The 16,077-nt window shown below is 40.6% G+C and overlaps 1 protein-coding gene across 2 annotated transcripts in view; it reads right to left on the bottom strand.

Annotated features, from left to right (window-relative positions):
* Positions 1-7,028: 7,028 nt before the first annotated feature.
* ywhae1 (tyrosine 3-monooxygenase/tryptophan 5-monooxygenase activation protein, epsilon polypeptide 1) overlaps positions 7,029-16,077 on the bottom strand; it is an 11,118-nt gene continuing 2,069 nt past the window's right edge. The window contains exons 2-7 of one of the 2 annotated variants that reach the window (XM_032507049.1): positions 13,860-14,059; positions 12,819-12,925; positions 12,206-12,412; positions 11,270-11,406; positions 9,333-9,384; positions 7,029-8,258 (exon numbers count right to left, since the gene is read on the bottom strand). In XM_032507049.1, coding sequence (XP_032362940.1) covers positions 9,377-9,384; positions 11,270-11,406; positions 12,206-12,412; positions 12,819-12,925; positions 13,860-14,059 — 659 coding nt within the window. In that variant the 3' untranslated portion in view covers positions 7,029-8,258; positions 9,333-9,376. The remainder of the gene's footprint in view (positions 8,259-9,332; positions 9,385-11,269; positions 11,407-12,205; positions 12,413-12,818; positions 12,926-13,859; positions 14,060-16,077) is intronic. The other variant, XM_032507048.1, reaches the window with a different exon arrangement.

The following is a 16,077-nucleotide window of genomic DNA, read 5'->3' as shown; positions in this document are numbered from 1 at the left end:
TATATATATATATATATACTGTATTTTTTTATATTATTTGAGCCATTCGCCGCAATTTGTTCAGGTATTACCCGGCAACTGCATAAGTACGTCCTGTACAAGTAGACCTAACCTTAGTTATGAAATCACTGTTCTATTTTATCTTGTTGTTTTATCTTGTTGTTTCCCTTTAGCTGCTATTGGAGAATTGATGGCACTGTGTTCAAATTTTTATCATGGCACACACACACACACACACACACAAAAACACACAGACACACACACACACACACACACACACACACACACACACACACACCCACCACACACACACCACACCCACCACACACACACACACACACACACACACACACACACACACACACAGGGCTGGTCTGCACAGGGTTTCCTCCTAGACCTAGCATCCTGCCGCAGACGTTCCCATACCCGCCCAGAAGATTTAGTGTATGTTAGTGTGTGATGTGTGTGTGTGTGTGTTAGTGTGTGTGCATGACAGAACCCACTTGCGCTTCCCTTAGCGCAAGTAAGCAACAGGCACGCGTATGCACACACAAAAACAAATAAGGGACTTGTGCTCTCGCAGCAGTGCACTTCCTGTCCCCAAGGACCAGATCAACCAGGGCCTTGACACACACACACACACACAAACCCACCATATTGGTAGAGGAGTGACAGGGTTAAATTTGACCCTGTAATGTTCTGTCTGTGATAGATAAATATAAACAGCTTCACTCTGGTAGATAAACATACATCATTTGGATAACCTTCCTGACCCGTCTGATGCATTCCTGTTTGCTCACTGTCAGCGACGACAAACACATTTAGTTACTTGTGCATATATGCAATGTGCCTTTTTTTGAGAATTTCATCATAATTTCTGGGGTGAAATGTGACCAGACCAAGCAATAAGGAATAAGGAAGCTAAAGATAAAATTGCCAAATGATTGATAGGATAGGAAAGCCTAAATAAACTGATGATTTGCAACAACAACAAAAAATCAGCTGTACCCTAAAAATGATTCAAATACTCTATTCAAGGAATTGTTGTTTTATTTTATTTTCTTGTGAACATATGCAACATGTGATGAGAAGTCAAGTAAACACATCTTTGAAATCTCTGGATCATCGTCAAAACATTGACATCCACTGCTGTAAAAACTAATAATGTCTCCGTTTGTGTGGTGCCTTCAGTTATCAGATTTTTATTTTTAATAATAATAGAAGAATAGTAGAAGCAGTGAGGAGCGTGCAAATTTGTGTTTAATTGCAACCACAAACTGATTTCATGCTGCAAACAGTGTGGTTTTTCCACACATCAGGACACAAATATGAATTGGTGGTCTTGTTGCGGGCCTGGAGCAGCTTTTCCCACACCTTGCTTTTCTTTTTTTCTTTCAGTGTGTGTGTATTCTGTGTCGAGGGGCATCGCAGACTGCTAGTAAGAGGGGGGAAGTGACAGTGACACACATCCTTTGACCTCTGACCCCAGCTGTAGGCATTCCTGACAGCCTGGCATCAACAGGAAACCTGTGGCCTTGACACACTCACTCACTCACTCACTCACTCAAACACACACACACTTGCAGCAGACATGCTCTGCCCAGTTTTAGTCTAAAATAAGAAGTTTGGAAGTGACTGACTTCCAACACTATTGTTGCTTCATGTGGAATGAAAGTGAAATGAAACAACACAGTGATCACAAACACAGGTAGTGAAATACTAAGGGGAAATAAAGAGACTTAAAGAGAATAAAGAGTAAATAATGAGGAAGCTTAATCTTAATGTTGAGGAATTTAAGTGCTGACCAAGTTCTGTTTCAGAAAGACAAAGTCCCTCCACACATACTGTACGTTCATGTCCCAGAATGGTTGTAAAAGTACTTGTTTCCCTGCTTTCCTGCCCTGATTGTCACATCTGTTACTATGGAGATTAAACTTCCTTTCCTTTTTTATTGTCTTTGAGAAATATCTGATGAGTTACAGTCTTCCATGTACTTTGTGTGTATACTGCATGAGCGTGTCACTGTTTCCTTTGCTTTGTAACAGACTGAAGATGAGTCACAATCAGACGACAGAGGCAGCTACTGCCAGAGACTCTGGGAACAACCAGACAGTGTCTCTCTCTCTCTCTCTCTCTCTCTCTCTCTCTCCTCACACACACACACACACACACACACACACACACACACACACACACACACACACACACACACACACACACACACACACCCACACACACACCACCACACACACAGGCTCATACAGAATGATCTTACTCACACTACAATTATAATCATGCTGTAAAGCAAGGGTGGGTTTAGGATTTTAGTCATACTCTCCCTGGAACACGTCTGTGTTGCTGAAAATGTTTAAAATCCAAACCTCTCAGGAACAATTACATAGCTATTTATTAATGTTTATAATATAAATGATATATAACATATAGTATATATAATAAATAGTACTGTATTTAGTCACAGGGGCTAAATACAGGAAAACCCCTTAATTACTAAGGGTAATTTTCAGTTGGTTACAATAAGTTTTTATTTGGTTTAAATAATTAACTTTTAATTAAAACGCATGCATTTAAAACAGGTTTAATCATTTTAACCAGGTGTAAGACATGCAACATGCATATCACCTTATGATTCCTGACCAAGGGTATTTGTATCCTAAGGTGTATATGTGGGCCCGGGATACATCAGACTAAAAAGGTTGAGAACCAGAACCACTGTCACGACATACTGCCTTGCATCCATTACCTCTGTGATGAGCAACAGTGATTCACAGATACAGTATCAGATTTCTAGTACTGTATATTGGTTTAACCCACACACCTTTCCTGGAATCAATCCTGTCTGCTAGAGAGAGCGAGAGAGATGGATTGTGGGAGCATAACGGTGCGCTCATCATCCACGGATACACTGAAACACACACCTAAATGTCTGTTCCGTGGACAGAGGGCACTGCAGGGCGACTTAAAGGGTGTGTGGGGCAGGACAGAGCAAGCCGTAGTTCACAGGTTCATCCTGTTGTGTATTTGTGGTCCTGTCCTGCAACCAGATCCCACATGGAGGCTCAGCCCAGACCTGATCCAACCAGGGCTGAGTAAATCTCACAAGTGTTGCCTGAAAATAACCCTGACTATTTATAACTGCTGTCTCCGCAGCAGAAGAGGAAGTTCATAATATTTCATTGACATTCGTTCTCTGGGTTGCTCTCTGCACCGCAGCAGTTTCTAGTTTCCACAGGAAGGCAGAGGAAGCAAGAGGACGCCGATCAGGCTGCAGATGTAGAAAAGGAGGCAGCTGACTCTACATCCAGAACCCACCCTCTGACTGGATAATGGGGTCTTAAAGATAGAACAAATGGAAAGTTAAGCTAATACCCTTTGTGTTGCACATCCTCCGCCATCTCCTGTGGAAATATAGGAATTATTTTAGGGTGAGTGGTGTATTGTCAGATTAGCTGGAACTTGCTGCCCTCTTGAGGTTTCATGTTACAACAAGCTGCTCAGTGGAAGAGAAACCATAAGGCGCCATGGTAACCTGACTGTCAACAATCCTCCAAAGGCTCATGAGGGTCTCCTTGCGTGACAGCTTTTCCCATCTTACATCACTGACTGAGAAGTTCTGCGCTATAACCAGACTGAGCAAAAACTACAGATTTTGACAAACCCCGGTATGAAATGCTCCCAAAAGTGCTTTTTATCATCTGACAATCTATAAAATAGACCTACTCCAGCTCAATAGCATCACCAGAAGAAAAGCACAAAGTACCTTCTTGTTTTGTTAAAGAAGAGCTGTTAAAGCCCCCCCCCCCCCCCCCCCCCCCCCCCCAGTAGTATTCTAGTACTGGTTGGTTTTATGTTCTGTAATGCAAACTGTAATAAAGCTGCCAGCCATAGTGTATACCTAGATGCACACCACTTGATAGGAACATTGCACACATACTTCATTGGTCCTTCCAACCATCTCACCATTGGCCCCGGTTTTAAATGCTACGGGCTGATGCATGATCTCGTTGGACCCTACCAACTTGTCATCATAACAACACCTCATTAAGCAACAGCATTGTAAAGTGATGTGTGGGAACGTCCTGAACGTCTTGTTGTGCGTGTCAGATGTGACCTGCAGAGGGCACTACAGAAGCTGTAGCACAAACCTCTTGCCAGAGGGTAAAGTCTCTCATTGCCGTATGAGAAATTAAAAATACACAATATACAATAAACTAATGTCTCATCATCTCAGATCTTAGTCTCCTGTATGCAAGTAAAATGGCACTAGTATTTACAGTATACTGAGTCAGTAGGAGGAAGATGGATGTCAGCGTTCATCATAAATAATTAAAAAGGGGGTGTACTACCCACAGACCTCTAAATCAAAGAAGAAATCTAGAATGCCTACCTTAGGAATGATGTTAGAAACAGACTGTCTGCTCTCTTCACTGCCTTTGTGTCCCGATTATCTCGTCTGCCGTGATTTCTTCCATCAGCACTCCTGCTGTCACTCACTTTAGAATTATTACTGAGCTTTTTAAGGTTTTTCTGTAAATCAGCATTATCCCACCTTCTGTTGAGGAAAAGTAATTACAATGAATGAGTTTCCAATAAAAATCCTACGAGTGACATTTAGACCAACTGAGTTTTTAGAGCCACTCAGTGAATCATTGTAAAGAAAACATGAAATAGAAAAACTATTAGACTGATAAACCAGCACTTGACTAACTGAAATTATAAAATCTCATGATTGTGCTAGAAAAAAAGTCAGGCAATCACCGAAGTTCACAGGCACCATGAATGCGTGCACTAAAGTTTGAGCCAATTTGTCTCGTAAATGTTTAGATATTTGCCCAAGCTAGAGAAATTTTGGACCTGCTGATGGCGCTGGAGGAAAAGTCAGGTGTATTACAAGTCTCTGGAGACCTTGTATGTGCCTACAAATGGAGGTCAGATTTTAAGTGGAGCTTATATTTTTAAAAGATTTTGAAATTTCTTGTGAAATTTTGATCTAATAGATTTAGCAGATAAAAGGTCACTGAGGCACCCAACCCAGTACGTTTCATCCTCTGGGGAGCAGGAATATCCACAGAAAATGTAACTTAAATACAGTTATTTGTTTCAAGGTACCTAGTCATGGAGCAACGTTTTGGTCAAGGAAAATGTCTAAGCTGACAGTGAGGGTACATAAAAGGACAGGGGGTCCCCCAGATGGATTTGGATCTTGTCTTGATCGGACAGGAGTTGCAGGCAGCCGCAGCAGATCACACCGCAGGAAGGAAGTCATTTTGACTGGCTACACGCAGCCCGCTTTCTTTCTGTCTGACAGGCTCCTCCATTGTCACCTGCGAGTTTAAATACAGGCTAGGCACTGAGCTCAGGCTTGTTATTATGGATAATGGGGGATGATCAACTGCTACAGAGGTTACATACAACTAAAACAAGGGAGGCTCCAAAGGGCCCTCCCAGAATTGACATGTACTGTGTGAATGCTTGAAAAAAGAAATAGCGTAAGAGGGAACGGTGGGTTTTATGAACACAGTCAACATAATGGCATGTATTGGTCACTAACCTATGATGAATCATGTTGGCAACACACAATACAGTGACAGCATCTTTCTCAGCCACACAGAAACGTGTCAGGGTTGACGATTACACCCTGCACGTCACCAGACGCTTCCATCGGCTGCTAACGCAGAAGCAGCAGATACACGGTCACAGCAGAACCACAGCAGGCATTAAGATTGCATTTGTCTCTCAAACACTATATATAGAACATATAAATTTATGATTATGCTCACAGTTTCCATCTCAGATTCCAGTGGCAACATCGGGCTCTGTGAAGCAACTGTGTGCTACGGTTCATGCAGTTTAGGGAAGCCAATATTGTCACTGGATGAAGAAACACTGTGCTAATGGACACTCATTAAAACAAGGTTGTAGTGCACATTTGAACGGGCTGCAGTAGTAGCTACAACACACACCAGGGGCAAATTCAATCTCCAAACGGTGTACTCCATCTTGTTTTACTACTGTAGCACTTTCAGATACATTTTAACAATGAAAAGTGCACTACAAATAAAATGTATTATAATCATAACGACAGGTTTCCTCCAATGTAGTCTATATCCACGACGTTCCACTTCTGGCATGATGCACATGACAATTGTGATTGTGGTTTAAAGAAATGCCAATAGGCAGCGCTCGTTTATCTCCCAATCCCAGAGACTTGCGTGGGCTTGCCGGACCCTCCCTCGCAGCGCTGTGGAGGAAGGTCTTGCAGAGCAAGACTAACTCCGATGCCTTCCACTTTCTACTTGGAGCTCTAAGGACACTGATTGGATCGGCACTCAGCATCCCCCTCCAATCCAGGAGGAGCAATCAAGCTCACCTGCTATGTAGTCAAATTGTCACCCCAGGGTTGGGATTTAACTTAACCAGTCGTGCTGTTTATTAAATGTCAAATACTAGTTTAGAGCTAAGCTTGGGGTACTTGATTGAGGTTTGTGAGACCTACCTGAGAGACTGGGCCAGGCTTTAGTTTTTAAGAACTGATAACTGTCAGAGTTGTCAATATCTTGTGTTAGTTACACTAGGTTTAGTTTTTTTCTTCCTTTATTAGATAGTGACAGTGGATAGACAGGAATAATGGGAGCGAGATGGGGGACGGCCTCAGGTCGGACTCAGCCTACATGGGGCGCACGCTCTTACTGGGTGAGCAAGAGGTCGCCCCTAATGTTAATCTAATTAGGGAGGTTTTGTTTCTGTTTGTTTCTGTAGTTCAGTGATTTAGCTCTTACTTTAAGAGTCTTCCGTTATATTTGTTTCTTTGTCTGACGCAGCACTAGGCCCTTTTTCGTTTGCAGACACCTGGATTTATGTTGCTTCCCTTTCCCCTCACGAGCTGGGTCGTAACGCAAGAGCTGTTATTTAATTCATTCCCTTGTTTTTGTGTCTTCATGAATTATATTTGTTCACTTAACTCTGAGCAAAGACGTCTTCTAAGACAAACAAACGCAACGAGTCAGTTATTAATGTTTAATTTAGATTGTTTAATGTTAATTCCATGCTGTGTTTCAGTAAGAACGATACAGATTCCCTGTCTGTGGCTCCAGTCAGATATCCAGTAGTACAAATCAGCTCCAAGTTACACATAATGAAGCAAAACAAGAAAAGAAACAAAGGAAACAGCAAAGGAAGAAAACCTCTGAAGCCAGAGGAGCTTTAGTAAAAAGTAGGGGGAGAAGCAGCAGAAAAGAGTGTGTGTTAACTCATGCAAGCACCAACAATCCTTTCCATTTTAGGGCTCTCTGTCGAGGAGCGGGGCCAAAATTGAGACTTGTCTTTTACACAAGTGTGAAATCTCCCATGTATTTTTTTTTTAAAAATTGTTTTTTCTTTTTAAATTATAACCACCAGCTAGCAACAAGTCAACCTTGAGCGATTCAGCATGTGTGCACAGTTACAGTATTTTAGCACAAAGTACAGTCCAAGGACAACTACAAAAACATGACAACGGAATCACTATGGTGTAAAAGTTAAGCACTTTTTTTGCCCCACGTGGATATCGCAAATTTTGCCAACTTCCTCTGAAAACCTAAATCAACAAAAAGGGCACTTGTAGTTTTCTAAATTGCCCATAAAACGGTAAAATGATTCGCATGACATTTCACTAAAAACAGAGATAAAATAGCTCCCATAACTAATAGTCGACATTATCAGTAATAAAAGTTAATTTCTGTAATTACATTAAGAAAAAAAATTCTCAATACATCCAGCAACTGATAAAAATATTGAGGAAAAAGTAAAAACAAACAAAAATACAATAATGAAAACAAAGAACTTTTTCAGAACTGCTTGTACCAGAGAGAAAAAAAACAAAATATAAAGCCCAGGGACTCTCTTTATATTTGTCTTTCTAACATTGTATTTCCTGTCTCAATTAAGTGCTATTTACTTGAATGATGTAAGGACTAATATAAAAATAAAAAAGAGAAAAATTAAATTGTTAACTCCGTGGCCCTGCTGGGTCACGGAGCTGCAGAGGTGGAAGAAAGGATAAAGGAGGGGAGAGGAAGGTGACTCACAGAAAGGAAAAAAAAAAGAGTTAGAGGGGGTGGGGGGGAGGGAGGAGGGCCGCAGGTGAGGGACAGGATTGTGAGAGGTTGAAGGAGGGTCCTCAGGTTGTTGGCTGTTGCTGGCATAGTCTCACTGGGGCTCGTCCTCAACGTCTTGCAGTGCCTCTTTGCTTTGTTCTTCACCTGGTCAAGAGAAAACATACGGTCAGTGTTTGGTTTTCATCGGACTGCTTTTCACAAACCCGCTTCCCAGGCTTAATGCTGACGAGAGGCAGGGAGATCTAGCATTTCATAGAAAAGCCAATGAACTCAAACTCTCTTACATTTAAAACCTTCAAGAAATTCAGTTTGGAACAAAGCTCGGGCCATTGGTTTCCATTCTTTATGAAATAAAAAAAAACTAAATACTTGAATTAATATCAAAAACAGGTGAGTGAAAGTACGCAGTATGCATGTTTGATGGTGTTGCATAATTCAGTTTAATTTTAAGTAGCATAAATAAAAATACAAATACCTCAATACTCTACTTGTACTACTATGTATGATTGTATGAAAATGCACTGTTACTTTCCACCACGGCTGGTTGACAGTGGAAAAAATACATAGCTACATGGGAACATATACAATAGAGTCCAGGTAAAAATCTGTTTAAACTGACAAAGATTTTGAATTTTGCAAGTGGAAATCTTTAAAATAAATTCTTTATCAGTTGGAAGTGTCCGTCAAAATGCATGCTGAACCCAGATGTAACTTTCACCCGTTGAGTGAAATGTGGTATCACATTGTGTATCACAGCCACTCATTCAAGTACAGTAATCGGAAAACTTGGTGAAAACTTAAGAGCTCAAAAAGTGAAAAGAAAACAAAACCCAGAGTGAACAGTGTTTGAAACTCATGAAGTCAGTGGAGCTCAACTGAGTGTGCAAGCAGTCCAGCATGCAAATAACATGATTGAAACCTCTGCTACATGATGTACGTACAACTTTAGGAGGCAACTAAGAGAAAACTCACACTCTGTAAACATAAATCAAGATCAGCAGGACTATCTAAACTCAAGAAACCCTGTTTGAACTGGCTCTGGTGGGAAGATCAAAGATTACAGCCTGTTGCCCATAGTTAATACAAAATCCAACCAAATGATCAAGTGACAAAGCAACAGGTGAGGGAATTGAATTATTAAACCAGGAGTGAGTTAGTGTTGAGAAGGGGAAGAAAGGCAGCCACACACACAGCAAGGCTTGGGTGAGCAACACTTACAAAGTACAGTTAACATGGGAAATGAACTTTCAGGTTTGTTTCCTTTAGGACTCTACAGCAGAGGGAATGAGAAAAAGACAAGAGACATGACGAGTCACTGAGAAATAAAAGGTGGCGGTGGATGCACTGCATCACAGCAAATGCAAACAGCCCGAAAGAACGCAGGAATAAAAAGAATGAGTCAAATGGGACCGAATGGTTTATCATTCCTCATATCAAAGTCACAATTGTAATTTATGTAAAACAAGATCGCGGCTCTTGCGATTTGAACATTTCCAGTCACAACCAGTTGCAGCTTGTGGTGGTGACAATTTAGCAGCTTAAAAGACAGATTCGCTCAGCTGTAGCCTTATGAGCTTTCAGTGACTTGGTGAAACAATAGAAGATACATATGGACTGTTTATAAACAAAGTGGTGTGGCTTTTTTTTTTTTTACATAACATAGATTTGAAATGAGACGGCTGGTAGACTGAGTTGTCCGAATCTCCCAAGTCAATTTTTAAGAGGAATATATTATTTTGATCTCATAACCACAAAAACTCACAATCAGGATCTCCATTTTTCAGGGCTGTGAAGCAGCTTGTCCCGTCAGTGTGTAAAGCTAACGTTAGCTCAAGCAGCTAAAGTGCAGAGGTGTCAACAGTAGCATTAGGGGGCTGTCAGTCCGACTTAAACATTGTCAGATTTGATTACTTTTTAATTGTTCAACTATGTGTTCTCAATAAATATAACACCACTTTTAGAATGGCACATATACCACTGGTAATATCTAAATAAATGTGAGCGGAACAGGTCACTTTTTCCATATTATAAACTAGGCAAGTTTACTTTGAACTTCCAACTACATTTGTCTATCTGTAGTTTAGTAGTTATTAATTCCAGTGTAGTTTAGTTTATATAAACGAATCACAATTAAAATCACAATATTGGCTGGGGAAAGCAGATCATCTGTGTTAGGTAGGTAGAATGGTTATGACTTTTAGCTCAAGAGGGCCGATTCAGCTCAGCCACATGTACAACAGTAAGACAGACATTCTGTAAAAAAACAAGTTTGTAGCCGGACATGCAAACTGTGAGCAGCATGATCCAGGTCCTGAACGTTTAGGCTGATGTCAGTGTGGCTTTTTAGGTCATGGCTTAACTTTTCACCGTCTTCGACCTTCAACAACCAGATTTCCTTGTTACTTGATTCCCCCCCCAGTTCTGTCAAACGTACATCTAAAGATCAGATAAATCACCATGCCTTCACTTGGATCACGACGAGCCAGGAGCAGATCCTCTGTGGCCATCGTAGCCTTTTAAGAGTGTCCCAACATTATAAGTGCAAATACCTTCTAACAACGTCCGCATGAGTAGCCAAAGACTAACTCATCTTGGGCATAAGAGCAGAGTAAAGGGAAACACAAAGGACACTGGAACAACGTAGCCCAACAAGTAAAAACCAAAATCACCCAATTACAACTAATTGTAACTAACCAATACACCAAGCTGTGTAAAGAGCCAGGTAAGAAACAAAGCCTTTTGAGCCCAGTGGTAACAGAAATCAAAGTGATAAACTCTTGATAAACACGTCAATTTTGATTTCCTATTTAGCTGATAGCTGCATTTATTACTACAGTAATATAACGCAATATGACAAAGCTAAAATCATAATTTAGATGTACGGCTTACTGTTCCTTGTAAAAATGTAAATGCAATACTATCAGAACAATTAACATCAGAACATCAATCAAGTTGCTCACAGTATTAAGACACATTTTAAATCCAGTGTAACAAGGTTTTAGGCAGCTAACGGGAGACGAGTGAGATAATTCATCAGTGCATCAGCATCTAGTCGTTGAAAACGGTTCTGCAGTGACAAACAGGAAGGCTGCAGATGCAGTACATGGTTCTAGATTAGTATTATGAATGGGGGCACCATGATACGAGACTCTTACCCTCTCCTTGCATATCTGAAGTCCATAGTGTGAGGTTGTCACGTAACAACTGCATGATAAGCGTAGAGTCCTTGTAGCTGTCTTCATTCAGTGTGTCCAGTTCTGCGATGGCGTCATCGAATGCAGCCTTTGCCAACCTGAACAAACACACTTCTGTTGAAATCACTTCACACTTTAACTGTATCAAAACATGTATTCACACTCAACATTTTACTGGTTATTTGTCAAGCCCATCACAATGAGACAAGGTGGAAAAATATATTCCACATTATCCAAAATTGTGTGTATCAAGTGGCTCAATTAACTCAATTCTTGTTTGCTTGCAATGGGCTTCTATTATTAATACTTTATGCATATGTCAAAACAAAGCCACACAGGACTGGCTTGAAACAATGCTCACATGTCAATGTTGGGTCAGAGACTAGCTCTAAATACAGTCCAGAATATGTGGCAGGGGGAAGGTACCACACCCAAATACTTACTTGAGGGGGGGTGAATACTATTAACCATTTTGTGTTACATGCTTAATTCAGGTTGATCCGAGCCAAAAGAAGCCTACTTACATATTAATTAAAAAATGTATATTGTAATGAAAAATAATAGGCAGAAGTCGAGGAGGTGAATACTTTCGAAAATGAACACAGGGTTTAAAACGTCAGCCTCACTCAGAACAACAGCCCTGATGGGGAAAGGGTAAGAACCTCTGGTTATGCATGGAAACTGGGGAAGATTAGTGAAGGTACAAAAAAACTAAAAACTAAAAACTAAAGATTTAACCTAGAGTCTTTATAGTCAGGGCTCCAACACCTTGAATCCTTAAAAACAACTTTTGATCAAATCCGGGGAGGTGCAATGTAAATAAAAGACTATGCTCTGCTTTACCATTGTTGATGAAACTAAAGAGAAACGGAGGAAGTGTTTTGCGGAAACAGTAACCTGCAAGCGCGGTCGGGAGAGTTTAGGATCTCATAGTAGAAGACGGAGAAGTTGAGGGCGAGACCGAGGCGGATGGGGTGTGTGGGGGGCAGCTCCAACATGGCTAGATCGGTAGCAGTTTTGTAGGCCACCAGGCTGTTCTCTGCTGCCTCCTTTCTGTTGTTGCCAGTGGCAAATTCTGCCAGGTACCTGTGGTAGTCACCCTTCCTGGAATTGGAGAGAAACAAAATTGGGCACAACATTCACTAACTATAGTGATTCCTTTGTCTTCAGTGTATAATAATATGACAAGTTAATTGTCATGCTTAGTGTGTTTACAGTCTTGATGGAGCTAGCAGTGCAACATGTTATACAAGCTTTCATTTTGAATATTCCCGAAAAAAGTGTTCCATTTGTGGATCTTCCTGATATTTCTATGTGTTCCTCAGATATGATTTTCAAGCTTTCCTGACCTTTGCTGTCTGTAATTTCCCTGTCAATACTCCATTTTAACCATACAACTATGTCAAATAATGCTCAGACACCAAAAGATTACACTCATCATTCTGTTTAAGGGCTGGACAGGGTTCATTTATACATCTACTAGTTTACAGTGAGACCACAAAGCCCTTACATTTTGTTGTAGAAGACCTTCGACTCTCCCATGACAGCAGAGGGGAGTAGGTGCCTTTCCAGTGCGTCCAGAATGTCACCACAGATTGACTTCAGCTCCTTCTCAACCTGCCACCAAACAAACAAAATAAGGATAATTATTCAATCAGCAAAACATTTCCCACAAGTTCTCCTCTAAGTCCAAATGATACCTTCTGCTTCTGTGTGGGTACAAAGTCTATGTTAAGTAAATTTTGTCATCTGCCTATGTTTGTGAGGGTCAAACGTGTAACTGTGTGGGCTGTATGTGCCAACAAACGCGTGACTACGTCCATGTACGCAGACACCCGCTGTAGCTGCCTGTGTCTGCCCAGTGCTAATAACCTGTAACAAACATGTTCCCCAAGGGAGATAGAGAAGGACAAAAGAAATTATGGCACAACAGCAGGAATACCCATCTCTGAATCCAATTAGATCATTGACTGCAGCCCAACTGCCTTTCCCATCTCTCTGACACACTCTGGCCTCTCCCAGATTAACAGCCAGCTCTTATTACCTTTTCACAAAAGCAAGAGAGTGTAGGATTTTGCCAACTATGACTCAGACACAGTCTGTCCAGTAGCTGCTTATAGTGTGTATCATTTATATTACTTAGTGATCTCACATTTGCACAGCAAATCTGAGATACTATGAAATGGTATACTGTATATCCTATTTGGGACAATGGGACATAAATGGATTTATACGAATCCATGTTAGTGTTTCTGATTGATAAAGCCACAATAGAGTGACGCTTACTGTGCTCCATGGCTGCAACACAACAAGCGCCTGCTGCTACGGAAACCAAAACTTGCGCATGTTAAATTTGGATCCAATGATCAGATTTGAAACCAAATCCTCCAAACCATTCTGAACGATTCCATTAAAGAAACGATTCTACTGGAATCGTAATTTTTAAAACGATTCCAAGTAGGAATTGATTCTCGATGCCCAACCCTATTCCTGACAGACTGTCTAAATACAAAAGCTAAGCTTGTTTATGGGCCTTGGCCGAGCACTTTACCGTTTGCCTGTATTCCCGGATCATCTTCAGTTTCTCTTCTCCGCCCTTGTTCTCTTCCCTCTGTTCGATACTGCTAATTATTCTCCAGGAGGCTCTCCGGGCTCCAATCACATTCTTGTAGGCCACTGATAGTAGGTTCCTCTCCTCCACTGTGAGCTCCACATCCATGCCGGCCACGTTCTTCATAGACACCACCATCTCTGTTGACGAGACACATGTAACAGACCTCAGATATTTCATTCAAATAATGTTTCCCATCAACCTAACATCTTGAGAGAAGACACTAAAAACTAGCTCTCAATTTTCTCATCATGTCTGACTAAAAACTTGAGATTTAATGTCTGAGCTTTTCAAACTAAAGCATCAATTCCCTAATTGTGCTGTGACATATTACTTTCAAGTGGGAAACAGATTATAATATATTCAGGCAACCAGCAATAGTATGCCATTTCCACATACTTTAAAACATTGTAATTTAACTATATGCATTACAGATCTGAAAGCAAATACAAATGCTTCACAAATCCATGACTTTTGGGGAAAAACTTGCATTATGAATGAAGTGTCCAGGCGTCAGAGATCTTGTGCCTTTAGATGATTTACAGTTTACAGATAAATACAAGAAAGGTTTTAGCTGTGAAATGACAGAGGGTGTTTAGAGTAAATGTTGAAAGATGAAAGGCAAAGTTATCCTCCTGCTAGGTTTAAAAAAAAAAAAAAAAAAGACCTACACTACCGGTCAAAAGTTTGGGGTCACTTAGAAATTTCCATTGCACTCCATTATAGACTGAATACCAGATGAGATCAGTTGCATTGCTTTTTTAAGCAGGGCAGCAGTTTTCAGATTACATTATGTGCTTACATAATTGCAAAAGGGTTCTTCAATGTTTTTCTAGTTAGTTTTTTTTAAATGATATCAGATTAGTAAACAAAATGTGCCCTTGGAACGTTGAAAGAATGGTTGTGGATAATGGTCAATGCAGATATTACATTAAAGATCTGCCACCCACTCAGATCAGCTGGTATCCTGTCTATAATGGAGGGGAATGGAAATTTGTAAGTGACCCCAAACTTTTGACCGGTAGTGTACGTGTTGAAATCAACCGGAATTCTCCTTTAAGCGAGAGCCCTACAGACAGCAGCCACAAAAACAAGCTGCAATGTAATCGCCCTGGGCGACTTTTAACCGTCAATGTACGTCCACTAACAGTGCTTATATTTGGTAGCTTAAGTGTTATTTAAAGAATTTTCAACGTCATGGCTAAAGATTCAGCCGATTACTACAATGTAGATTTAAGCCACCTCTCGCAAGATTTCAAAGCGAAAATTCTCTGTCAGCGACGCTTGGTTAGACACAATAACAAACAGACCAAGCATAGGGTAAATAAAAACATTTTATTTCCTCTGTAGGGTCATTTCAATAATCCTGTTTGACACTACTACAAAGAATCTGAGTCTTTCATTGGCAAAAACCAAGCATCTTTAGTGGACGGACATTGACAGTGCGTACTCGCCTGGAGCGATTAGCCTATGTTGCAGACCATTTCCCTGCTCCTGGCTTGCTCAATGTGTGGTAGGAATGTTTGGACCGGATTCAGACAGCCTCTCTAGCATTAACAAAATATAATTCAAATGCAGCTTTCAACTATCAGCAGCACTTAAAAAAATGCGTTTGTCATTAGTGACAACTCTGTGCCGTCAGCGTAGCCTAGTTATACTGATACCCTACATAAAAAAGGGGCAGTACTTAATATTCAAAAGAAAAAAAAAGTGGTCTGAAAATGCCTCGACTTGGCTCTCACCCACAGTTCCCCAACTCTTCAGATATCGACGCTTTGTGGCAGCATTAATGCCCCATATTTTTACATAACAAATTGTTTTTTACTGCTATAATAATGTTCTAAATATGGGGTGAATTTTGCATTTTTATACCGTCATATTGTTTCGCTGACAAGTCGTAATGCAGGGGGTAGGCTATACCCCCTGCATTACGGGTATTGGGTAATAAGGGTATTGAGAATTTTGTTGAAAAGTACAGTTATGTCAAAATGTCATGCTGTGGGCTTTATTAGCTAAATTATAAATGCACTACATACATTAATCACATCGAAAGAATATTGTATCTTGCACAAACAGCCACTCTAAAATTAAATTAACTATCAATTCTGATTAAATTCCATTCTCACACACACACACACACACACACACACACACACAC

The sequence above is a fragment of the Etheostoma spectabile genome, chromosome 3 (assembly GCF_008692095.1).
Source record: "Etheostoma spectabile isolate EspeVRDwgs_2016 chromosome 3, UIUC_Espe_1.0, whole genome shotgun sequence".
In the NCBI taxonomy this organism is placed as follows: domain Eukaryota; kingdom Metazoa; phylum Chordata; class Actinopteri; order Perciformes; family Percidae; genus Etheostoma; species Etheostoma spectabile.
This window is presented reverse-complemented; position numbering and strand designations above follow the sequence as displayed.